This window comes from Vombatus ursinus, unplaced genomic scaffold (assembly GCF_900497805.2).
Source record: "Vombatus ursinus unplaced genomic scaffold, bare-nosed wombat genome assembly UNPS02014173.1, whole genome shotgun sequence".
NCBI lineage: Eukaryota > Metazoa > Chordata > Mammalia > Diprotodontia > Vombatidae > Vombatus > Vombatus ursinus.
Window position 1 is genome coordinate 958,197 of NW_020953951.1, and position 27,851 is coordinate 986,047.

Below are 27,851 nucleotides of genomic sequence, written 5' to 3' on the forward strand. Positions count from 1 at the left end.
GGGGGGGAGATGTGGAGGCTTGGGGTGGGAGTATGTCATAGGAGGGCAAAGAATAGATTTAAAATGGGAAAGGAATAAAGAGAGATGAAATGATAGGAGGCTATAGTCAGAGAAATTTTAGAGTTCTTGATTAAGAATGTGAAATACTTCGGGTCATAATAAGATGTCATGAAGCTGAGGTGGAATGAAGGAAGTAGGTCATGGAATTTAAAGACCTAGAGGAACTTGGAGGTTAGTGAATCTGATGGAGTTGCTCGGTCTAAGGGTAATGATTGGAGAAAAGTGGAAGATGGTGAACAAGGTGCTGGAATACCTTAGAAAGGAGGGAGAATGACCTAAGTTATGGTACACAACAGCCACCATGATTTGAATAGGGTAGGAAATTGTGATACTGTGGACTTCAAATAAGAAGAGGTTGCTGAATCATGGAAGTAAAGGTAGCATCTGGAAATGGGGTACAAAGAGTATTTTAACTCTCCTACCAAGATCAATGACCCTCATTTGGAAGTATTAGTGAAGGTATAGATAAGCGCTGGGAAGGTATAACAAAGATACAGCGTCACTGATGGCAAAGGTCTCAGAAAAGACAAGTAGATAGAAGAAATGAGAGAAGAGGTCCAAGATAAAGGGAAGTTTATTTACTATGGAAGAAGAATTCAAGAGGGCACAGTAGAAGAAGTGGGCAGAGTTGGAATGGGCCATAGGTTGGACAGGGTTAAAAAGGACAAGGAAGAGAGAATAGGAGCTGAGGTTTTGGAATGGTTTGCTCTTAGGTGGCCAATGACTGAGTAACAGGAATGGGGGAAAAAAGGTTGGTTAGCCATCTGGGTAGTAATGCATTAGGAATGTCTGAGAGTAGTAAAGCATATCAAAGATCAAACTCTATCCAGTAAGTTGGGGGAAAAAACCAAAAACAAAACTGAGAGCAGGTTGGAAATTTTAGGAAGTATAAATTTTCTATCAAGTAAAGGGATCACAGGTTCATAATATCAAAGCTACATGAGAGTTCTCAGAGATCATCTAATTCAACACTCATTTCACAGAAGAGGTTTCCTCTTGATCCTCAAGAAGGCTGACATGCTCAAGGTGATACAGGTAGTACACAGAAGAGTGGTGATTTACCATACTATATGTAATAGCAGCAATTCACATTTGTAAAGCACTTTAAAGTTTAAGAAATGTTTTCTCTCCAGCAACCTTGAAACTAAAGTAAGGAAAATATTAACCCCATCTTGCAGATGAGGAAAAAGAAACAGGTGTGAGGTGACTTACCAAAGCTCACGAAGCTAAGGTTGGAGTCAGAATTCTAAGTAAGATCTTCTGACACAAGGCCACTGTTCTTTCCAGCTCACTATGCTGCCTCCCAAAAGACAGAGCTTTGAACATCAGCAGGGTCTTCCTTTCACACATCTTGGAACTATGTCTCTCTCCTCATCACCAATGAAGCCAGTGGTATGGTGTAGTGGATTTAGGGTTAGAATACCTCAGTTCAGATTCAGGTTTTGATATTTACTACATGAATGACACTAGACAAGTAATTTCCCTAAGATTTATTTTCCCTATTTCTAAAGTGAAAGAGTTAGAATAGATTAGGAGTTAGATTACCTTTAATGGGATCTTCTAGCTCTAAATCTAATGAATATATGACCTCCTTGGCCCAGAATGTCACCAACAGAGCCCACCATTCCCTGAGGACCATCAAAAGTCAAATAAAGAGACAGAAAGAAGAATGGGAGATTAGGACAGGAAAGGAGAAAAAGATGTGGAGCAATGGGGGGTGGAATAGAGGGGACAGAACACAGACAGTATAAGCCAGTCTATCAGTCAACAAGCATTTATTAAGAGCTTACCAGGTGCCAGACACTGGAGATACAGAAGAAGCAAAAACACAATCTCTGCTCTCAAAGAGCTCACATTCTAATGGAGAAAGCAATATGCAAATTAACTATGTATATACAAGATATATACAGAGCAAATGGAAAGTTATCTCAAAGAGAAGAAAGGCCTCCAAAAGAGGGTAGGACAGGAGCTAAGTCTTGAAAGAAGCCAAAACCAACTTAGTAGGGATAATGGAGTGTAAGCTGGGCCTTCATCAACACAGGTTGCTGAAATCAGCAAGCAAGACGGGCTGAATAAATGACTGCATAATTTTTTGGAAAAGGCTTAGGATTTTCAAGTCTACTCATTTACCTTCCCCTAACTAAAGCTTGCCTTAGAGGCTAGTGCTCAGTTGACCTCTACAATGACTAAAAGTCTTGATCTGGTGAATATATATTAGAATGGCTTATTGGTAACCTGGTAAACTAAAGGGGAAAGAACATATGTCAGTCTCAAAGACCTATGCTAACTAACAAAACCTAGCTTGTCATTTGTGATAAGTCCCATGAGAGTCAAGTGAATCCTTCACCCTCAAAAGTCTCTGGATGAGAGCAACTGCTATTTTCTTGAAAGACAATATAATCCATAAACTAAAAGCTTCAGTCTTCCAAAGTGGAAACTCCCCTTACTCTCCTGTCTCCCCACTCCTCACCCCATTCAACTTCTCCCAGTCTGTCAATCGTAATGAAGGGTCTCTGACCACAGCAGCTGAAGGAATTTCCCAGCTGCACTGCTCTCTGTTATAAGACATCCGGCTAGCAAAGGCTGGGTAGGTCATCCACACAGCTGAGCTATGGGATGCCATCAATGGGTAGCTGCAAGAAAAATGCTGGGGGTGCACCCTGAGGCCAACAGCACTGATACACCAGGGACTGTTGGGATGATTACACTGCTTATTGCACTAAATCTCAGAGCCCAGTTTCCTCAATTTGTGAGTATCAGCTTATGTCAGATCCAAGATAAGTATTAAATAAATGTTCTGAAATTTGGTTGTCTGTGCATGTCTGAGGCACTGCGTTGACAACCTAAGTGAGGAACTGTTCTATCTAAGTGAATGGCCATACCTATCATTTAAACGAGATATTGCAAGGGAGCCTCTTTCTCCCAGAATATCAGAGTAAGAGAGGACTTCAGTCACATTAGAGTCTGACATAAACCTGAGCAGGGGGAACTTCGTTTTACATTATCCCCCATAGGAGTCACCCAGACTTTGCTAGGGAGCTCACTCTGACCTTTTGGATCATTTCAATTCTTAAAAGGTTTTTTCTAATCTTCAGATTGCTGTTATCCTGAAGATACCTTCACAGCAAAAGGGAGACGAAAGGAAAGAAGCCATTATTGCTGCTCTTGACTTGTATGGGAACATGGAGGATAACAAGAAGGTCTATGTTAACTATGTTAAGGGTAAAGGGAGGGACAAACAAGGGAAAAGGGTGGCTGCTTTGAGGGCTGGGGAGTGAGAATGGGAAAAGTGTCATGGAAATGGAGAAAAGGCATGCTACTTTGCTTCTGTCTTCTTTATTAAGGAGAACAAACTTCAAATCTGGAGAGAATGAAAGTGGTTAACAGGAAGCCTAAATCTCATTTAAATAAGTAAGAACATGTTAAGAAAATAATCAATGAGTTTAAATCACCAGACTTAGGTAAACTATATACAAGGTATTAAAGAACAAACTATCAGAAGTGGTTGCTGAACAACTGTAGGGGATCCCTCAGGAATCAGAAAGAATGGAATTGTTACTACCTAACTGGAGACAAATAATATCCTCCCAATTTTAAAAGGAGGAGAAAAGTGTAATACGTCAAACTATAGAAGACTAGTAAGCCTGACTGACTTTGGGGGAAGGCAGAGACATTAAAACAATGATAGTTTCTGTGAGATGCTCACAGAAAGTACTGATCACAAAGAAGGGAAATAGATGATAACAAAAATTATATAGGTAATTTTGATTATATAAAGTTAAAAAAAACTTTTGCACAAATAAAATCAACACACTGAGACCACAAAGTAAAGTGGTCAATTAGGGAAAGAAATCTTTATACCAAATATCTCCAATCAGGGTTGGCTATCTACAAAGGGTATTAACATAAATATATATAAAAGACAAAAGGCCAATCTCCAATGGATAACTGTTATCCCAAACAGATAACTAGTTAAAAGATATGAATAAAGAGTGCTCAAAAGAATAACTATAAACTATTAAACAGGTAAACGACCACTCCAAATCACTAGTAATAAGAAAAATGCAATTTAAAACAACCCTAAGGTTTCACTACATGCTGAACAAAATGGAAAAGATGTCAGAAGATGGGAAAAGTCAATGCTGAAAGTGTTGTGGAAAGAAAGGCATACTATTATAATGTTTGTGTGTTGTGAAATTGTCCAATAATTCTGGAAATTAAAGGAAATGACTAAAATGTCCATAATACCAAGGTGGTCAATGATAAAAGATTCCACATGCAAAGTAAATGACCATCAATTAAGGAATGACTAAAAAAAAATGTGGTTAATATAATGGAATTTTACAATGTAAAGAGAAACAATAAATATGAAGAATATAAAGAAGCACAGTGTTAACTGGAAATAACAACAAAGAAACTGAATTCTGTGGAATTGTAATGACTCAGCTTGGACCTGAATAAGAAATATGAAAAGAAAACTTCCTCTCTTCTTTGAGAAGCTGGGGACTATGAGTATGGAGGAACTCAACATGTCTTGGATATGGTTGATATATTGATTAGTTATGCCAAACTGTGTTTTGGTTGTTTTTTTTCTTTTTTAAATAAGGGATGGCTTTCATCTATAGTCACATGAAAAAAATGCTCTAAATCACTATTGATTAGAGAAATGCAAATCAAAACCACTCTGATGTACCACATCACACCCATCAGATTGGCCAACAGGACAAAACAGGAAAATGATAAATGTTGGAGAAGATATGGGAAAATTGGAACACTAATGCATCGTTGGTGGAGTTGTGAAATGATCCAACCACTCTGGAGAGCAATTTGGAATTATGCCCAAAGGGCTATAAAAATGTGCATACCCTTTGACCCTGCAATAGCATTTCTAGGGCTATATCCCAGAAAGATCATACAAATGGGAAAAGGACCCACGTGTACAAAAATATTTATAGCAGCTCTTTTTGTGGTGGCAAAGAATTAGAAATTAAGAGGATGCCCATCCATTGGGGAATAGCTGAACAAGTTGTGGCATATGAATGTAATGGAATACTATTGTGCTATAAGAAATGATGAACAGGCTGACTTCACAAAAACCTGGAAAGACTTGTATGGTCTGATGCTGAGTGAAGTGAGCAGAACCAAGAGAACGTTGTACACAGTAACAGCCACGTTATGTGACTAATATTGATAAATGACTAATATTGATAAACTTAACCCTTCCCAGCAACACAAGGATATAAGACATCTCCAGAGGCCTCGTGATGGAAAATGCTGTCCACGTCCAAAGAAAAAACTATGGAAGTTGAATTGCTATTTTTTTTTTCTCTTCTGTTGAGTTTTGTTTCCTCTTTCTGATGGTTCCTCCTATTGGTTTTAATTTTTACTTACAACATCACTAATGTGAAAATATATTTAATAGGAATGTAAATGTATAACTTATATCAGACTGTGCACCATCCGGGGACGGGGGGAGGAAGCGGGAGAAAAATTTTAAACTCAAAAGCATATGAGAGTGATTATTGATAAATCAAAACAAATTAATAAAAAATTTTAAAAAATAAATAAGGGATGGCTTTGTAGGAGGAGAAATAGAAGAAATGAATGATTTAAAAACAAAAAATATCATAAGAGTGAAATTAAAAAAAAATCAAGAAAGCTCATTATGAGCTAGCATTATAAGAAATATTAAAAGTAAGTCAGGGAGAGGCAGAGTCAAGGTGGCAGAATAGTAGGAAGCACAAGAGCAAGCTTCAACTGCCCCCCCCAACACAAATCCTCCCCTAAAAAGGAAAAACAACTTAGAAAACACAAGAGACCAAATCTTGATGGAGAAATCCAAGAAAAAGTAATAGTGAGACATTTTTCCAGCTGAGGTTGGTAATAGTGAGATAGAGAAGACTGAGGACACTAGGGATAGGGTCTAGCCAGGAACATGGGACGATGTGGAACACTCCAGTACACTGGAAGGGGCTGTACAATGGGGCAAGAAGAGGTCCCAGACCCACAGTAGGGAACTGAGATGGGAAGAGGGGGCCAATGGACATCTCTGGCACCCACTATCCAATTCTGTGTCATAAATCCAGTCCAGACTGAGGAGTGCACCTGTACCCAAGGGAATCATTTCAGGATGAGAATAGTTGCTGGTCCTAGGCAGTATAACTATCCAGAGGGAAGCAAGTTCAGAAACAAGAAGCAGCAATGTAGCTTGGACCTCCAGGAACCGAACATGGTCTCATTTCCAGGCACTAGCCAAGTGTCTGAAGAGTCTGCAGACAAATAATCATTACAAACTAAAGGGAAGCTTATAATTTTATCATTCTGAACCGGCAGAATAAAGACAAGAATAAAGAATAAAGACAATATTTCTCATTTCTTTACTTCTTAGGCTCCAAACCAGGCCAAGAACTTAAGAATTTAGACCAGGGAATAGTAATCAGACTTTTCCTCTGGTTAAACCACCATGGAAGTACTGAATGCTTACAGGTCCCCAGCCTCAGTCTGAGATCTTCCTTGAGATCATGGAATAACACAACACTCAATACCCAAAGAAAGTAGCAACAGTATGAGCCCAGACATTCCCTCCAAAAGTGTGAACAGGCTAGCCCTAACAACAAGCCTGAAATCAGGAAATTAACTGGGGAAATTTCAAACTTAAAAAAAAAAAATCCTATCATAAAAACTATTATGGTAATAGTGGTACTCAAAACACAAACCCAGAAGAGGATTCCAAAACATTTACAAAGCAGGGGGGTGGGGGGTGGGAGACACAACAGGTAGGGCAAAAAAATCAACCAGAATTCCAGGGAGAGATGAAACAAGTGTTGGGAGAAGAAAAAAGAGAGCTAACATATATATACACACATATTTTTTTTTTCAACGAGAGAGTAAGAAGAAAAAGTTGGAAAAGAAATGAGAGCTGTGAAAGAAATAACTGGAAAGGGAATTAAGAAGCTGGGCACAAAGAGGTACCATACCTTGCTCAAGCAACAAACTACCTGAAAATAAAATAAACCAAATAGAAGCTAATGACTCTATGAGACAACAATATATTAAAACAAGGTCAAAAGACTGAAGAAAAAAACAGAAGAAGAAAATGTAAGGTATCTCAGAGCAAAAATAAATGATCTAGAAAACAGAGAGAAGAAATTTCAAATTTTAATTTAATAGTTTATATCTAAAAAAATTAGAATCACTGGATTGTTTGAACACCACAACAAAATAAATAAACCCTAGACATCATATTTCAAGAAATCTCAAAAGAAAACTGCTCAGATGACTTAGAACCAGAGTGCAAAGTGGAAACAGAAAGAAATGTCTAGTAACTTCTTGAAATAAATTCAAAAATGAAAATTCCTAGGAACATAATATCAACAATTCAGCCTTCCAGTTCAAACAAACAAACAAATAAAAAAAATATTGCAAGTAGTCAGAAAGAAATAATTCACTAATTCAAATACCTAGGAGCTACGGTTAGGATCACACATGATTTAACTGCCACAACTGTAAAAAGGCAGAGAGCTTGGAATATGATATTTCAGAAGGTGAAAGATATAGATTTATAGCCAAGAATAACTTAACCAGCAAAACTGAGCATAATCCTACAGGAGAATAAGGTACCTTTAAGGTACCCTCTTCTCCACATCTTCCATCCAATCAAAATCATGGTAAGCTGTCGAATATAGACCTCTAAGACACTCCCCCATCCTTTCTCAATGAGTTCAGTACCTGGCTTACATTCTCTCCTCAACACCTACCCTCGCCCTTTGGGGATATCAATATACAAACTAACACTCCCTCAAGCACTTTAACCTTTTAGTTCTTCAACCTACACACTTTCCATGATCAATCTTCCACCCCACTTTAGCCACACACAAAGAAAGCCATACTCTTGATCTTGCCAACACCAACAAATGCACCACTTCCATGCAGGAGAACTCTGAAATCCTCTAATCTGACCATAATCTATTTGCTGGTTTTCCACTTAACTCTTTGCCCTCTCATACCAAACTCTATTCTTTATCCATTCTGTGACCTCCAATTTCTCAACCCCTCCATTTGTTCTCAGGTTATCTCTCTGCACTAGCCACTCCCTCCTCTTTCTCCCATCTTGATCCCTTGGTGATCCAGTTCAACTTTAACACTATCACCTTATCTTGAGTACCTGGCACTTTTAACTTTTATCATCAATAGCACCTGGTCAAGCCTCAACCTTAGATGACTCCCACCATCCAATGCTTTTGTTCCTATAGACGTGCAGCTGAACAAAGGTGGAGAATATCAAGCAACTATTCTGACTAGATCTACTTCAAATTTATATTACCCAACCTTACCTGGGCCTTCACTGCCACTAAGCAAACCTTCTTTACCTATCTTATCAACCTACTATCTCACTCTCTATAGTCTCTTCCAAACTTTTTCACCCCTCCTCAAACCTTTCATAAATCCTCCTCCCTCCACTCCCTCAGTTGAGAACCTTTACTCATATTTAACAAAAATAAAAAAATTAATTTAAAAAAATGAGTCCATTTGCTAAGAGATCCCTCTTCTTCCCTTCATGTGATAACACTCACATGTCTTCTGTCACTATTTCCTCCTTCACCTTTGCCTCCCACAAAGAGGTAAGCCTTACTCCTTGCCAAGGCAAACACATGCATAAATAATCCCATTTTATCCTGTCTCCTCTTCCAACAGATTCCTTTCCATCATCCTCACTCTCTCACTTACCTTTGCTCTATCTCTGGCTTCTTTTGTACTGCCTACAAAAATGCTCTTATATCCCCCATCCTCAAGAAAATCCCCACTTGATCATTCTATCCTTAATGACTATCATGGCTATCCTTTGTGGCTGAACTCCTTGAGAAGGTACTTCCACTTCCTCTCCTCTCACTCTCTTCTTAATCCCCTATAATCCTGCCTTCTGACTCCATGATTCTCCCAAAACTGCTGTCTCCAAAATTAGTAATGATCTCCTAATTGCCAAATCCAATGGCCTTCTCTCAGTCCTCATTTTTCTTGATCTATCTGCAGCCTATGATATTCCTGATCACCCTCTTCTCCTTAATACTTCCTTTTCTCTAGGTTTCCAGGACACCACTCTCTCCTGTTCTCTTCCTACCTATCTATTTATTCCTCCTCAGTTTCCCTTTGCTGGATCCGTATTCCATTCACACACATTAACTGTAGGTATGCTCTTGTCTTTTCATCAGGAATGCTTGAAAGTCCTTTATTTCACTAAATATCTATTTTTTCCCCTGAAGGATTTACTCAGTTTTGCTGGGTAGGCTACTCTTGGTCATAATCTTAGCTCCGTTGGCTTCTGGAATATCATATTCCAACTCTTTTACTCCTTTTATGTGTGGAAGCCATTAAATTAGGTATGATCCTGACTGTGGCTCCACAATATTTGAATTGTTTCTTTCTGGTTGCTTGAAGAATGTTCTCTTTGATGTTGGAGCTCTGTAATCTGGACGATAACATTCTTGGGAGTTTTCATTTTGGAATCTCAGGAGATGATGAGCAGATTCCTTCAATTTCAATTTGACCCTCTAGATCTAAGATATCAAGGGAGTATTCTTGGAGAATTTCTTGAAATTTGATGTCTAGTCTCTTTCTTTGATCACAGCTTTCAGGTAGTGCAATAATTCATTTACTTATTTATTTTTGCTTTTTGGTGAGGCAATCAGGGTTAAGTGACTTGCCCAGGGTTACACAGCTAGTAAGTGTCAAGTGTCTGAGGCTGGATCTGAACTCAGGTTCTCTTGACTCCAAGGCTGAAGCTCTATCCACTGCTCCACCCAGCTGCCCCCAATAATTCTTAAATTGCCTATTCTTGGTCTATTGTCCACGTCAGTTGTCTTTCCAATGAAATATTTTACGTTTTCTTCTATTTTTTCCATTCTTCTGATTTTGTTTTGTTTCTTAATGTCTCATGGAGTCATTAGCTTCCACTTGCCCAATTTTAATTTTTAAGGAATTATTTTCTTCAGTGAGATTTCACACCTCTTATTCTATTTGGCCAACTCTGTTCTTTAGTGAATTTTTGTGCCTCTTTTACCACGTGCCTAATTGTTTGGTTTTTTTTTAAGGTGTTATTTTCTTCAGTATTTTTCGTGCCTCTTTTTACCAAGCTTTTGATTCTCTTCACATAATTTTCCTGCATCACTCACTGCTTTCCCCAATTTTTCCTCTACCACTCATCTCTATCTTTAACTCTTCTGGAATTCTTGTCAGGCTTGGATCAAATTAGCATTTTTCCTTGAGCTCTGTAGCTATTTTCACATTGTTGTCTTCTCTGAGTTTGTGTCCTGGTCTTTCGCATCCTGCCACAGTAGTAGCTTTTTGATAGTCAACTTCTTTTTTTGTTGTTTGCTCATTTTTCCAGCTGATATGATTAATATTGAATCTGTATCATTTTCTTATTGTTTGTATTTACAGTTAATTTGCTTTGGTCCTATAATTGTTTAAGTTATAGCTCTGTGACTCTGAACTCAGTTCAGAGATTCAGCTGGTCGACTGATAATAGGTTAATTTTAGAAACAGTTCTCTTTATAATCACTGATCCATTCTTGCCTTAAGGAATTAGCTGACCTTGGGGGATGCATGTGAACACAAGGGAGTTGCACCTAATATCTTTATACCACCAAGCCATCCTCAAGGATGTCTGGTTTGCTGTCCAAAAAGTTTGAGCCATTATCATTAATTTTGCAGGTAGATATGAACAATGAGCATTTCTTAGTCACAGGGAAGGAAAGAGGGTGTCGTTGCTAGCATCCCATGACCAAACTTCCAACCAATCATGCTGTTCCCTGCAACTCAGCTCTATAACCAATCATATTGGGGCAGCTAGGTGGCGCAGTGGATAGAGCACTAGCCCTGGAGTCAGGAGTACCCGAGTTCAAATCCGGCCTCAGACACATAACAATTACTAGCTGTGTGAGTCACTTATTAACCCCATTGCCTAGCCCCTCCCCTCAAAAAAATTATAACCAATCATATTTTCCCCCATGCCTCAGTTATGCCATGATGTTACCTATCCTGTTCTGTTCTTTGTTTTATACTCCTCAAAACCTATAAAAGAAAACTGTCCCCCTTATTCAGGGGGGACTTATTAAGGAAGCTGACATTCTATTTATTGGTAGATTCAAGCTTTACCAATAAATTGATCATGCCTGGTACCTCAGTTTACCTTATTTCAACTGTCACACAGTCAATTTCTTGACTTTGAACTTTATATTAAAACTGGGTTCTGCTCATCTAGGGGTGGGGAGGTACTGAACTAACTTTCAGGCTTCTTCACGCTGCTGTTTCCAGAGCCAGTTCAAAGGGGCCTGCAAGTTTTTGGTGTTTCCAAGGTGGTGTGATCTGAGAAGAGGTGTCATCATTGCTCTCCTGGTCTACACTCTGGTCTTTACCCAGGAAAAGCTACTGGTCTCCTACAGTCACAAGCACTAGCACTCTTCTTTTCCGTGGAACTGTGACCAGGGCCCCTGCTCCCTTTTTACCGACCCCTGCACTCCTCTTTGCCCTGGAACTGTAACCCAGAACTGCATATGGGCAATAGAATTGCCAATCAGTGCCAGCAAAGGGTTCCCTATAATCTTTTTCTGACCAGTTGCCCAACCCTGCACCATCTCTGGGCTGAGAGCTCCCAAAGACGCTGCTGCTGCTGTGAGCACTATTGCTGCCATTGCAAGTTTGGGCTCTGGACAGGCCTCCACCCCAGTGTCACAAACTTCTCCTGCCAACCTCCCAAGTTCTGTTAGGTGGGGAAAATGGCTCACCTTGACCTTTTTGTGGCTCTACTGCTCCAAAATTTAATTAGAGGTGTCATTTTAAAGTTGTTTAGAGAATTTTGAGAGAATTCATCTGGGTTGCCTCTAATCCATCATCTTATCCTATATAATAACTGAGCCTTTTCCAGTTTTTTAATATTTTACTTCCCAACATATACGCTTTGATCCAGTAACACTGGCCTTCTCGTCATTCCTCAAACAAGAAACTCCATCTCAGCTCTTGGTATTTTCTCTGGTTGTCCCCCATACCTGAAATGTTGTCTCATCTCTACCTCCTGGTTTTCCTGGCTTCCTTCAAGTCTCAACTAAAATTTCATCTTCTACAGAAAATGCTTTCCCAACCTCTCTTAATTCTAGTGCTTTCCCTCTTTCAATTATTTTCTATTTTTCCCATACATAGCTTGATTGCATATATCTTATTGCTTGCTGTCTCCCTCATTAGATTGTGAGCTCTATGAGGGTAGAGACTGTCTTCTGACTCTTTTTGTATTACCAGTGTATAACACAGTGCCTGGCACACAGCAGATTTTTAATAAATGTTTACTGACAGATTTATCCTTTTGCTCTTGAAGGAGAGAATTAGGACTAATAGGTAGAAGTTGTAGGGATGTAGATTTGATACAATATAACAAAATACTACTTTACAACCTCAGCTGTCCTAAAATGGAATAGGATGCCTATGAAGGTGACCTACCCCCTTCACAGCACAGATGAGAAGTATGATGACCTTCCCATTAATGGAGGCATTCAAGTAAAATCTAGAGGATATCTTGGCCAAGGATATATTATAGAGGAGATTCTTATTTAGGTGTGCTGGGGTTAAATGACCCTCAAGGTTGCTTCCAACGAAAAGATTCAATATTATATGAAATGCCCACTTTCGACCCAGCCTACTGAGTTTAATACTGCACAAAAGTGTCTTTAATTCTCACCAATTGTACCTCTTTGGGCTGCAAGAAGGAAGAGAAAATTTAAAAATACTAGTCTCGTAAAACATTTTGCCAAGCTGAAGTGCCAATATTAGTGCTAAATAATATTAATAAATACTTACTGTGGGATACAACCCAGCTTAAGCTATTCTACAGCAGGACAATTGATTCTACAGTGATCTCAACACCAACCCCCGGCCCTCCTCCCTTGAAACCCAGAATGGCTCTGGTAAATCTTATCTGCTGGCCCTTCAGATTCTAAACAGTCAGGTCTATTTTACAACGAGTCCTTCAGGCTTAGGAATTTATCATGCTTGACATGGTCTTCACCTAACACTAGTGCTTCAGTACTCAAGTTCCTCTCTAATGTGACAAGTGAGTAATACAATACAGTGTGATGCTCCTGTTTCTAAAAAACACAAACAAGGTTGCCTCCCCTAGGAGGAAAGAAAGAAAAAAAAAGAAGAGAAGGGACAATTGAGAGATGTCTTCCTACTTTCTTGCCTCTTCCTCCTGTTGAGGCAAAACAAATATTCTTCCGATGAAGCCCCTAGCAAAATCTGATGGTTTTATCCAGACAGGAATATTGGTTTAAAGTCCATGGCAAGTCATACAAATGAAGCCAGTCTATCTCTCAGAAACATTTGCTGACAAGCTGCCACGGGAAACAAGATGCTACCTCTCAGCTGGCTTCACCAAGCCATTTGTTTGACTAAATATGGAATTGTGTTGACTGGTAAATAGAAAATAATGTGTTCTAATTGATTCACTTCCAGCTGATCCTCCTCACTGATATTTCTGGAGCCACTGTCTTTGCTGCAGATGTAGTATCATTTCCCTCTATTCATATACTGTCCAGACAAACGTTAGTAATGGGATTTAAGTGTCCTTATCACTCCACATCTGAACACTATCCACATAAGCTGTGGATTTAATGTCACCTTCTGTTTGCAACACATTATCCCAAAACACACCATTTAGGCTGAAAATGAGCTTGTACTGGAATTAGGTAAAAATGCATTCAAAGAATCTAAAGCATCATAAATTGAATTCTCAACTTCTCTTGGGAAGATAGGCTACAAACTAGCCCCTAATGCATTCCATATTAACAAAGGCTCAGAAGCCTTGCTAAGTCTTAAGAGAGCAGGCTTAAGCAGTGCTCTAAGTAACTCTGAGATATTCAGGGGATTCCTTTGGAAATATGGATGGGTTTTCCCCCTCTGTTGAAGTAAGGTGCTCTGGTATTTGTCCTAATAATTTCTTTAACTTTCTCTTTTCAGAAGAGAGAAACCAGAGTGTCTCCCTAGCGACTGGCCTAAAAGGGCTCAGTGCCTTCCAGTCCTGATCAAAGGTCATATAGGGCTAGTATTCCATTGACTATCTTGTTCTCTTAGCTAATGTCAGCGATGGCAATCTTTCCAGAGCATGATTGTTAATAGATGCAGGATTTCCCCATCACCAAAATGGAACTAAACTGTTTTGCACTTTTCAAGCCTGTTGAGGAATGCTAATAACAACAAATATTTATTAATCAAGTAATGCAAACCCTGTATAAGGTAACAGAGATATAAAGATGAAAATGACACAAATTAAAAGAGTTGACAATGTAAGGGGGAGGAGTGGTAAGGCACATACACAAATAAGTATGATACAACGTAGAATCTCAGAAGAGATCCAAAATGCTTTAGGAAAAAACAGAACGTAAGACTCACTTTCAGCTTACACGTGTGTGTGTGTGTGTGTGTGTGTGTGTGTGTGTGTGTGTGAGAGAGAGAAAGAGAGAGAGAGAGAAAGAGAGACAGAGAGGGAAAGAGAGAGAGACAGAGAGAGACACACACACACACAGAGACAGTGTGTGTGTGTGTGTATGTGTGTGTGTTTTGGATTTGGGTGGTAGAGGGAATCAGTGAAGGCCTCATGGAAGAAGTGAAATCTAAGCTGAATCTTAAAAGAAGAGAATTGCAACACACAGAGATGAGGAAAAAGTGTCTTCTAAATCTATGAGTATGTCAAGAGACAGGAACCAGCAACAAAGGAAAGGGGAATAGCACAAGTGTGTGTATTTTTGTGCATGTATATGAATGTGTAAATACACATACCCTTATACATATATTTTTTCCCTCACTTTTCAACCAAATTCCAGATTGTCAATGGTGTTACTGACTTTAGGTTTCTCTCTCCAAAGTTTCCTTTCTCCCCCAACCTCATTATAACTTAGCGACTCACAGGACAAGTTCATCTTTATGTTCTGAAGGGAAAAGATCAGAATTATCTTACATACAATTAAAAAGACTGCCTGACATGGATATTCACATGCTGTTCATGTAACAATATGTTATTCTTACTCTTGTTCTGGTAGTTTGAAAACCTCTTCCCACAAGGCATGCAAAATCTCACCATCACTGCAGACCTGAATGTAAGGCTCTGACATCTTAAGAGCCCTTAAAGGAGAGAATGAACCAACCAAAGACAATCTGACAGACAGAAGATTAAAGATGTCATTCTCCCTTTCTTTGGCTAGAAGGAGGGGGCATATGTATAAGATCAATCCAGTTCTTTTTCTTAGGCTTTCCATAGAGGACTATGCCTAAAGAAACCCTCTCCTGCTCTTTACTTCCCCAACTTTTCTGGCTTTTCTAAAGAAAAGGACAAGTCCAAAACCCACTATGCTTTAGTGAGCCTCTGTTGTAAAGAGAGTGGTGGGAAGATTTATGATCATTTCAACTGGATAAATAAGGCATCTGAGAAAGGACTGCTTATCTGACAAAAATTGCATGGAAAACTGGAAAAACAGTTTGGCAGAAATCAGGTTTTCACCAACATCTTACACCATATAGCTCCAAAAAAAGGTCTAAATGGATAAGCAGCAGCAGCCTTAACGTAAAAGTCACATGATTTTTTAAAATAAGTGATACCTTTAAGATTACAAGGAAAGCTCATAACCACACAAAGGATAAAGGAAATCACAAAAAAAACCAGATGATTTTAATTATGTGAAAATAAAGACCTTTTGCATGAACTAAATGAATAAAAGTAGGAGAGAAATTAATGATTGCAGGAAAATTCATAAATGTCTCTGACAATGTTTTGAGAGTCAAGATCTATGTAGATTTGAAACAAATATGTTAAGACCAAGCTCCTTTCGTAAATAAATAAGTAGTCAAAGGATATGAACAGTTTTCAGAAGAAAAAATGTAAACTATCAACAACCATATAAAACTGCTCCAAATATAGATATAAAACAATGCCGACATTTCACTTCACACCCAGAAAATGTGCAAACATGATAAAAGACAGAATGTTAAAAGAGTTGTGGGAAGATAAACACACTATTAGACTGAATTGTGGAAAACAACTCAGGTAATAATAATGATAATAATAATAATTTACACATAAACTTTATGGCTAAAAGCTCTTTATGTGATAAATCCAATTTAACAAATGATTAATTTAACTGAATAAACATTTCTTATTTGCCCACTATGGGCAAGGTACAGTGCTCAGTGGTAGCGATACACAGATGAAAAGGAACATAGTTTCTGCCCTAAAGAAGCCCACAGTCTAACGTTAAAATTAATATTGCACATAAATAACAATAAAATTCAGAATATTATTAAGGTTATAGAAGAGGAATAATAATAATAATAACAACAACAACAATAATAAATATTTATGTACCAGGCACTGTGCTAGGTATTTTACAAATATCATCTCATTGAGCTTCACAACAACCCTGTAAGGTAGGTGCTATTGTTAGCCCCATTTTATAGATGAGGAAACTGGGGCAAAGAGAGGTTAAGTGACTTGCCCAGGATCACATAGTTAGTATCTGAGGTCAAATTTTAACTGAGGTCTTTCTGACTCTAGGCCCAGAACACCGTGCAACTTTATGCTGTTCCACTGCAATTATTACAACATACAATATACAAACTATTACAGCCTGGCCCTAACTTAGCCTTTTTTCTTTATTATGAATGTAACTAATATGAATATATCAGTATAAAAAGAACAACAGAAAAGAGAGCTGTATATGAAACTGTGAACCTCTATTATGTACAGTTTTTTAAATATATGTTAAATTTAACATGATAGTATGAATCATGGCCTGCTTATCTTCTGAACTTCTTTCCACGTATTTTTTAAATGTTTCACAGATATACTTTTCTTTCTTTTGCCATCACTATCATTCACTATCCTCACACACTATCTCAGCAAGTACCCCTCTTCTGTTCTAATAAAGTTATAAATAATTTGAATAAAGGTACAGATGGCACACTTATCAAATTTTCAGATGATGCAAGGGTAAGAGAAATGGCTGACATACTAGACAGAAGTATCATGAGTCCAAAAGATCTTGATGAGTGATCACTGGGCCATATCAAACAAGATGAAATTTAACTAAAAAAGCAAACTTATACTTAGGTTCAAAAACTAATTTAATAGGTACAAGAATGGCTAAACAGCAACTTGTCTGAAAAAAAAAAATCTGGCAGTTTTAGTAGACAAGTTCCATGAGTCAACAGTGTGACATTGTAGCCAAAAAAAGCTAGCCTAAATTGAAGTTGCGCTGTAATCTTCTGGACCCCATCTGGAATATTCTGTTCAGTTCTGGGAGTCAAATTTTAGGAAAAACATTAAAATCACCTGGAAGGTAGCTAGGGTAGCAAATAGCTCAGCAGAGTATTCCAAATGATGATGAGGTAAAGGATTAAAAAATTTTAACCCGGAGGACAAAAGACTTATGTGGGACATAATAACAATCTTCAAATATCTATTAAGGGTTGTCATGAACAAAGAGATCAGACTTTCTCTGTTTGCTCCTAGAGGAGAGAATAGCAATGGGTAGAGGATACAAAGAGGTTGTTTAGGCTCAAAATAAGGAAAAATTTACTAATAAGTAAAGCTGCCTCAAAGCAGAATGGGCTGTTTCAGAAGGCAGACAGTGAATTTCTACTAACAGCTAGGTAGCACAGTAGATAGAGCATGGGCCTTGAGTCAGGAAGGCATGAGTTCAAATCCAGCCTCAGCCACTGACTAGCTAGCTGGGTGATCCTGGGCAAGTCACTTAACCTCTGTTTGCCTGAGTTTCCTTAACGGCAAAATGGGAATAATAACAATATCTATCCTGTGAGGTATGAGATAATATTTATAAAGTACTTAAAACAATGCCTGGCACAAAGTAGGTGCTCTACAAATGCTTATTCCTTCTCCCTCTTCCCACTCCAGGGGGGTCTAAAAGTAGAGGCTATATGATCAGTATGCTACAGGAAGAGTTTTATTAAGATACAGTTTGGATTAGACAGCCATCGGGAGCTTTCCACTCTGGCCATTCTGTGATTCTATATGAGTTTTTAAGGAAAGAGTATATAAGGCTTAGGCTCAATGCAGGAACTAAGACCTTAAGAAAACAAAAGAAAATCCTCCTGTTTTTCTGCTCAATCTTTCCCTAGAAGGAAGGTGTCGCTGTTTTGGAAAGTTACTGAACAGTCTCAACAGGCATAGGTAAACCAAGTTTGGTGTTACATTCAGTGTGACCACAACAAATAGGGCTTCTTATTTTAATTAAAGCAGGTCTTTAAGGTCTTCTACTAGGTAGCATTTTGTTGAAATGTTTGAATTCTGGTATATATTTGAAAGTAATATAACTACATTCCTTTTCAAGTATTTTATGATCTAGCCTGGTCAGAAATTCAAATTTACTTTTTCCATTATCAAGCCCATTTAAAGAGGTACAGAGATGTGACATGCTGCTCACGTTTTGAAGCTTAGACAACTGCAACTTTTGAAGAAAACACTGAACACCACTCATGGACCATTTAGTAAACTTCCTGTCCTTCAATTCCTAACTTTTCATAAGAGTAAACTGAGACTCTGTAAAGGAAAGTGAACTGATCAAGGTCACACTGCCTTTTAGGAACAAAGTTAAGAAGGACCAGCTTTCCTGGCTCCCAGTCTAGTGATCATTCTAGAACACCACACTGCCTCCTAACCTCATAATAAGACAGAACTCACTATTGCGCTTTCACCTGGCCTCTCAGTCCATATGAGGGACAGACCAAAAAAGCCCAGCTCCCAAAGCAACAGGGCCGAACGTGCCACGAAATACTCTTTTGGAAATTATACAGAGTATAATACTCACAAATGAAGACCAAAACGGCATTCAAATCACTTATCAAAAGCAGTATGTTTAAAGAAAATTAATTATGTTCGCTTTGTTGTTTTTTTTTTATTTTATAGTTAATAAAATGGATTTAAAGTGGTTCATAATGAAGAATTCAGAGAAACTTGGGAAGACTCATATGAACTGATACAGAGCACAGTAAACAGAGACAAAGTTTCCACCAGAATGCAATCAAAAACAATACTGAAATATATCAGAACTCTGATCAATGCAATGAAAAAAATCTTGACTTGAGAAGCCTGACAGTGAAACGTACCACCCTCCTTTTGGCAGAGGTGTGGAATAAGACATGTTGTCAGACATGGCCAATGTGTTCATTTTTTAATTTAATATAATTTTGCTCAACTATACTTTAAAAAAAAACAGTGGGTAGTTAGGGGATAGATATTAGAAAGCAACAGTAATGATTTTAAAAGACATAGATAAAACATTTAATGATAAGGAGTTTTTTCTTTTTGTTTTTTTTTTTTTTTTGGTGGTAGTTGTCATAAAACTCATACAATAAAGCTTCCTATCACTGAAAACTTGGAAGAGAAGCCTAGATGACTGTTGTCACAGATGTGGCAGAGAGGATACCTATTCAAGTATAGGCTAGACTAGAAGATGCTCTGAGACTCTTCCAACTCTGATATTCTATGATTCTGTAACTTACTTCCACAGACTCAGGCACATAAAAATTAAGCATACTAGCTCAAAAGAAGACTGAAAAGACAGTCTCATTCTATCCCTTTGCTGAGGTGAAAGGCCCACAAATGTATTCACATTGCACATATTTTCATACTTTTGGGATGTACTGATCAGTTATGCTGATTTTTTTCCCTCTTTTTTGTCTTTAGTCTATCTGCTATACAGGATGGCTCTCTGAGAGGAGAAGTGGGAGGAATAGTGGGGAAAACTATGGTAATATAAAAAGATACAAAATATATCAATATAAATTTATTTTAAAAAATAATTACACATGCTACCTACTTGATTTCTATGGGAAACATTAGCTAGAAAGTATGTGTTAAGTCTGAGTGTATCACACACACATTCAAACTTGTTCTTTCTCTCAGATGTAACTCCCCTAAATTGAATCTAAAGGTATTTATGGTCAAATTGTCCTTGTCTGTTCTCTGAAGTACACTGTAAAAAGACCACTCAATATACAGGACTAAAAGATGGGGTGCTAATGCTATTTCAAGAAATGGGTAACTCATAGGGTAAAGGAGTTCCTTCAGTGTTGTTCCCATAAGATACAGTACTTCCTAAACTTGTCTCCCTTATGGGAAATCTGTCTTCCTGGAAGGACCCTGTCCTAATCACATGGGCTACCAGCATGATTTTCACCTTGAAACCAAAGTGAGAAATTAGGCTGACACTACAAACAATCAGGTGACTGGGGAAGAAAAGAGGGTCCTACAAGAGATCCAAGTCCAAGGCACTTGGCCTCTCTAGTGGGATGAGTTGTGGGGAAGAGGATGTGAAAGGAGGAAAAGCACAACAGCTACCAAGACTGGACACAGGGTGTCCACTTCTCGGGGCTAGATGGCCAGCAAAGGGAAAAGCTTGGCTCTCTTCTCTGGGTCAGATCAATGTACCTCTGTAAGACCACAAGTACATAGATATTCCTCTGCACCTTGTTCTGACAGCCTATCAATGAAGCAAAGTGATGACTGGCTGCCATACCTGGAACAAAGAAAGACACTGAAAGGAGTGCAATCAAGCCCAGTCAATCACTTTTGATTCCAACCTTGCAGCCCCAATCCCCAATCTTCTCCAAAGAGAAGACAGGGAAAGTAAAAAGGGAAGAAGCACAAGAAGGAAGGAAAAGCAACAGTGGCTACCCTGATCCTTGGGACCATATGTCAAGATTATCCTATGGCAAACTATCAGCTTCAGGGGCTAACAGATACACCTTGTTCATACGTAAACACAGCAAGACACCCAAAGAAAAGATTACTGGGTGTGGGGCTGCCCTAGGGCCCTGTGGAAAATATTACAGTAGAGAGGATATGTAGGCAGGCAAGGGACTGCCATGGGGCCCTGAAACACCACCCGAGATAAGGGGGAGGAATGAGAGTAAGAATCAATAAATCTTAACCTCATTCACAATGATCTGGAGCTCTTATTAAGTAAATTAATTTAAGTTAATTTAACTCGATCATGACTCCCGATCACAGTGATTTAGTGAGGGGGAAATTGCATTAGGAAAGGCCATGCTCACTAGATAGAAGAACGGAAGAAAATTAGATCCACTTAGCAATGTGAATTAATATGGAAATAGCAGGTGTAAATTTAACCTTATCGAGAGAGTGAAAATTATCTTCATAAATTTGTAGAAATAGCCCCCAAGTTGCTTATAAATCTATTTAAAACAAAAATATTACAAAAAGTGCAGTAAAATTAATTTAAAATATACTTCTAGCTATTGCCTCCAGAAAAGTCAGCAGCAGGGTGAAGTTTAATGCAATCCCACAGCAAAGGGATTAGCCCTGGGAACCAATGGCCTCCTTTGAGACTCATCACTTGTAGACTATCCTTTACTGGCATTAGGCTAGCAATCTGGGATGCTTTCTACCCATACCCTCCTACCACTAGTCAAACCCAAAGTACCCCTTTGGGCTATTCCACCCAGAAGCTCTGCTGACAGGTCATGGTTCTAGGACCATTAAACCTCAGCATAAATACTACTGACAGCAGGATAAGCAATGGCCAGAGAAAGAGAAGCTGCCTTATCTACCTACAGCACTAGAATCACCTGCCTGTGACAACACCTTGGAAGCCCAAGAGACACATCCTGTCTTCACAGGCTCAAGTGACTATACTCAGATCTTTAGGAAAAAGAAGTTGAACAGACACCTGAAGGATTCTTTAAATCAAGGGTTCTGAACATGGAGTCCATGATCTTTTTTCCCCATAAAATATTTTGATAACTATATTTCAATAGAAGTGATTTCCTTTTTAATTCTATATATTTTAATCTATGCATTTTGATCTATGCAATGGTCTTAAAAGACCATTATTCTGAGAAATGGTCCATGACACAAAAATGGTTTCTAAGAACCCCTGCTTTAGAGGGACCTGGGGTTTGGACAAATCTACTTTCCTGGTCTCTTTAAATCAGGTTCAACTCATTTATCACAGAAGTCGCTATTCTACCACTCCAGGCCCAAGCTTAGCAATGGCTGGCTCAAAACAGACATTATCCAGGTTACTAGATGGTACAGGACACAGATGTGACTAGGATTATGAGAAAAAGCCACTTTCCAGGCTGGGCATGAGTTATCAACCAAAGGACAAGGGGAAGTCCATGGAGACAAATATATTGCATGTATATCTGACCCAGGCTAACAGGACAATTGAGGAGGAAAATGAATTTGCTTTGGCTATATCTCATATTCCTTCCTCACATAACAAATGCACAAGAATATGATGACGGTAGAACCCAGTCTTACAATCAGGGATTATCACTTCTTTCGTCCACCATTTTTCATTAATAAGAAGACGGCTCTCACTCAGCAGACCTTCAAAGTAACCCAGAGGTCTAGCCTCTATGGCCTAGAGCAAAAGCTGTAGTAAAAATTGCAGGTGTGGAAGCAGCATCCCTAGGGAAATCTATTTTCTGTCCTGTGTGACACAGAAGGAGGAGATCTCTAGATCAGAAAGAAGCTGTATCAATGAATTCTCCAACAAAAATCAAAGGTTGACTCTAACCTTCTCCCCAGGATCTAGACAAGATTCTTGAGAGCTAATGAGACTAACTTGCCTCCCAATATAAACTATTCTTCCCACCTACCCACCCCTTCTCTCTCTCTCTCTCACACACACACACACACACACACACACACACACACACACACACAGAAGGCATGCACAGGTGCATAAAAGCAGGGTTTTGAAAAGTGAGTTATGAGAAAAGGGCCCTATGTTCCTTTCCTCTAACACTTAGCTGCTGAGACTTGGTCAGGCAGGTGCAAATTCAGATTACCTCACTTTCTTTTAACATCAATTGGAGGGATTTGTTCTGTCTTTTAAGTATTTCCAAATAGTACCAGAGTGAAGAATGAAAGAGTATTCAGTGTATGGACCCCTGAAATTGCTGAAAAGGTGGTTAGGGTGGCAGGAGGGTAGAAGGATGGAGAAGAGAAGCTTGATTTTTATCTCCTTTAAATATCAATATATTGACCATGGAGATGGACACATGGATTTCAAAAACTGATGGCTATGCCCAAGTTTCTCCAATTCTTCTCTGTAATGTGATCTTTGGAGAGATTGAGTAGGCAAGAAGTGGGGAAGAAAGGAGAGAGGAAAACGAAGGAGGAAAGAAAGAAATGCCAAAGAGAAATTTATCTTCTTATGACTTCATCAGGGACAATTCCATAGGGGGTAAAGTTCTTTCCTCCTTTCCTATCCTTGAACAGCTACAGCGAACTGCCACTCTTGACTACAGCCAGCATCCCCAACCCACTAGCCTGCTAACAAGATTACTAATTAGTCTTCTTTTTTTAAAAGTATATTTGGTGTAGAAAGTGCTAAACAAACAGAAAAATTAAGCAATTCTCCAGCTAATGAACTGTAAGGTTTAAAAAGTTCCCCATATGGTCTACTCAGAGTCAAAATATTTTTGGCACCTGGGGCCCAGTTCTCCCCCTTCCCTAGAGATGACCAGGATAGCACCTTGCTGTGATTCTGAAGAAAAATGAGTGAACAAAATATCAGTCTGGTGCTCAGCTCTCTTACCTGGATGCTGCAAGCCGCCTGGCTCTCCATGAAGAACTGGGAATGTTGAAAGGTGGAAGATTGAATGGAGATGGAAAATTCTTCTTCACTATCCTGTAACGGGTCTTAATCACTTTGTTGGATGGAGAAGTCCGTAAGGCATGTAAGCTTGTTGCTGGAGAAAAAAGCAGACAGGCCAGGCCAATGTCAAAAAAAAAGGGGGGGGGGGGCAGGATTCCAGAGGAAAATGCACAGAGGAGTCCCACCTGACAGTTCATTTCAATCAATCAATCAATCAATAAATAAATACTTCTTAAGCATTTATCATGTGCCAGGCACTGTGCACTGGCAATACAAAAAAAAAGCAAAAATACTCCCTGCCTTCAAGAAGCTTACATTCTAATGTAGATGTATATAAATAAGTATATACAAGATACATATAAAGCATATATACATATAACCTCAAAAGACAAGGCACTATTATAGTTGGGGGAACTAAGAAAGGACTCTTACAGAAGGTGGCTTTTGAGAGATCTGAAGAAAACCAGAAATTCTTGGAAGAAAAGCATATGAGGCATAGGAGCCAGCCATTACAAAGGCACAGAGACAGGAGATAGAGCACCCTCTGTAAGGAATGGCAAGTGGGACAGTGTAGGCAATTAGGTAGCATAATGGATAAAAGGCTGGTCTTGGAATTAGGAAGATCAGAGTTCTAATGACTACCTTAACACATTATGCCTGTGTGTCTCTAGGGAAGTCATTTAATTCCTCTGTGCTTCCTTATCTGTTAAAGGGTCTTGATGGTTTCTAAGGTCCCTTCCAGCTCTAAATATATAGTCCTATGCCTGAATCACAGTGTGTATGGAGGGAAGTAATATGAAAGAAGACTGGAAAGACAAGAAGGGGACAGGTTATGAAGAGGGGTAAATTACAAATAGAGGAGTTTATATTTGATCCTAGAGATAATACAGAGCCAAAGGCATTTACTAAGTAGAAAATGATACCGTCAGCCTATGCTTTAGGAAAATAATTTTGAAAACTGTGTGAAGGATGTACTGGAATGTAGACTTAAGGCAGGGAGACCAATTAGGAGGGTTTTAAGAAGTAATAGGGGCTGAACTTGGGGTGATGGTAGTATGAGTGGATAGATGGAATATGGAGAGAGATGTTGTGGAGGTAAAAATGATAAGATTAGGCAACAGATGCTATACACGGGAGAACTAAGGGAAAGAGGTAACATGATTATCTCACAATGGGAATCTGGGTGATTAGAAGGACAATGATGTTAATAATAATAGAGAAGTTAGGACTGTTAGGGTGGGGAATAAGATAATGTTTTGGATACACTGAGTTTGAACAAATGAATTAACAAATAAATGAGCATTTAGTAAGTGTTTACTGTGCACCAAGCACTGTGCTGAGGGCTAGAGACAAACACAAAAGAAAAAAAAGTCCTTGACCACCAGGAGCTTATATTCCAATAGGAGAGATAATACATAAAGGGTCTGGAAAGTTACAGGGATGATAAGTGAAACTATAAGAGAATAGACTGAAGGGTTTTCTAGTGGCAATGCCAGCACTGATTTGACTATGGTCCCAGAACTTAAAAGAGGAAAGGGTGAAGGAAAAGCAGAATGGGAGAGATGGTTAGCTGAAGCCTGGCTTATATAGTGATCCACATAAGGCACTCACCAATCAGGATAGTGGCACCCCAGGGTTCCTAGAAATGAAAGAGATACCTTCCAGAGCACAGTCTCTGGCCCAGGCAGGATATCTAGTTCAAAATGCCTTATAAGTATTAAGTGCCTACTACGAGCCAGATACTGGGCTAAGTGATTTACAAATAATATCTCATTTGATATACATGACAACACTGAGAGGCAGATGATATTTTTGGGGATGAAGAAACAGAGGAAGGCAGAGATTAAATGATTTGCCCAGGACCACACAGCTATTAAGTGTCTGAAGCCAGATTTGAACTTGGTCTTCCTGACTCTAGTCCTAGTTGCACAGTGATAATGTGGAACTATCCCACGGAAGAAATACTAGGACTGGATATAGAGATCAGGAAGTCATCTGAAGAGACCTGATAATGGAAACCACAGGAGCTGATGAGATCATCAGCTAAAAGACTAAACAAAGAAAAGGGAAGAGAACCCAGGAGAAGTCCTTGGGGGAACACCCTTAATTAGTATGTGTGACAAGGATCAAAGGAGACTTGACTGTAATCTCAAAAACCCAGAGAGGAGAGAATATCCTAGAGGTAAAGGTCAGTAATAATTACTGCAAAGAGGTCAAAACTAACAGCATCTAATCAGAAGAATTTTTTTTTTTGGGTGAGGCAATCTGGATTAAGTGACTTGCCCAGGATCACACAGCTAGTAAGTGTTGAGTGTCTGAGGCCGGTTTTGAACTCAAGTCCTCCTGACTCCAAGGCTGGAGCTCTATCCCCTGTGCCACCTAGCTGCCCCATACGAAGAATCTTAATCAGAATAAATGTAAAGTCTTGTATTTGAGCACAAATAAAATAAAATAAAATAAAATAAAATAAACAATAATTCTACAAATATAAAGTGGGGGAGCCATGAACAGATAGCAATTTTTCAGTGGTGACCAAAAAGTTAGAGCAATCATTAGGAGGGGCTTAGATTTGAGAAATAGGGAGGAAATAATCCCACAGTACCCTATCTTTGGGGCATCATGATTTAAGGACATTGATAAACTAGAATATCCGCCAAAAAACGAGTACAGTGAAGAGCCTAGTGTCCATGACATGTGAAGATTAGTTAAACAGATTGAGCACATTTAGCTTGAAGAAAAGAAGACTCAAGAGGGACATGACTGCTATGTTCAGTCCCATAAAGCACTATCCCATGGAGGAAAACTTAAGACTTTTTCTGTTTAGCCCAAGAAAGCAAAACTAATACCAATGGATGGAAGTTGCAAAGAGGGGAATTTAGGTTTGGAATCAGGAAAAACTTACAAATAATTAGAGCTGTCTAAAAGTGGAACAATGTTGGCTGGAGAGGTGAGAGATTCTGCCTCCTTGACAGTCTTCAAGCAAAAACTAGATGATCACTTGTCCAGTATGTTATTGTGGGGATACTTTTTTTTGGGGGGGTAGGCAATGGGGTTAAGTGACTTGCCCAGGGTCACACAGCTAGTAAGTATCAAGGGTCTGAGGCTGGATTTGAACTCGGGTCCTCCTGACTACATGGCCAGCGCTCTATCTACTGTGCCACCTAGCTGCCTATTGCGGGGATTCTTTCATTGTGGGCTGGACAGCCAACGAGGTCCCCCCCTTCTGACTCCCAAATTCTTTGATTCTGTGAAGAATAAGGATTGAGAAAAGGCCCTTGGATTTAGAAATTAAGAGAGCACTGATAACTTTGGACAGAAAATTTTCAATTGAATAAAGAAGCAAGAAACCTGAAGAGCCCAATTACAGAGAGTTTCTTCTAGGAGTTTAGCGGAAAAGGGGAGATGATAACAGCTAGCAATGAGGGTAGAATCTAGTGCAGGGGTGGGAAACCTTTGGCCTTGAGGCCACAAGGAAATAATAACTAAAGGGAGATTGAGGATTAGTAGGAAGGAATGTGAGTAGGGACAAAAAGTTGGGGTTCCCAGGTTAGGAGGTAGGTAGAGAGGGTTCTGTAGGAGGCTTGAGGAAAGGAGAATGATGTTGGCATTCTCTTAGTTAGTGGAACAGCAAATCCACTGGGAATGACTAGATGGACTGCCTTGTTACACTGTGGGTTCAGTTGGAATCAGGCAACATAAACCTGCAGTGAACATAGGCAGCATAGTTTTTATGATTTGTCCAGCTCCATTCAGCAGCATGTGAGGAGAGGAGGCTAATAACTAAGGCAGGGTTGAGATTTGGCAAGGTGTGATCAGCAATAGGATAATGGAGCAAGGGATTCAGAATTCCAGATCATGTAAGAATAGAACTTAAGAAGGAGTATGGCCAGAGCAGGGGTGATGGCCTGCAAATACCAGGGTGGGGGTGAGTGGTGTTTGGAGGCCACAGTGAGGAAGAAAAATAGGGCTGGGATTGTAAGGCATATAGAGGGAACAATGAGATAAAAGAATTTTTAATTTCTTGAACATGAATTGCAACACTTGTGGGTGATGGCAAGATCAAGTGTAAGACCACCCCGTGAGCAGCTGAGGTGGAGTGAAGGA

General features: G+C 39.1%; 1 protein-coding gene across 2 annotated transcripts in view; it reads right to left on the reverse strand.

Moving 5' to 3' along the window:
* Positions 1 to 27,851, reverse strand: part of ZC3H3 (zinc finger CCCH-type containing 3) — a 509,781-nt gene that overhangs the window by 243,126 nt on the left and 238,804 nt on the right. For both annotated transcript variants that reach the window (XM_027859891.1, XM_027859892.1), the window contains exon 4: positions 23,688 to 23,841. In XM_027859891.1, the coding sequence (XP_027715692.1) occupies positions 23,688 to 23,841 (154 nt within the window). The remainder of the gene's footprint in view (positions 1 to 23,687; positions 23,842 to 27,851) is intronic.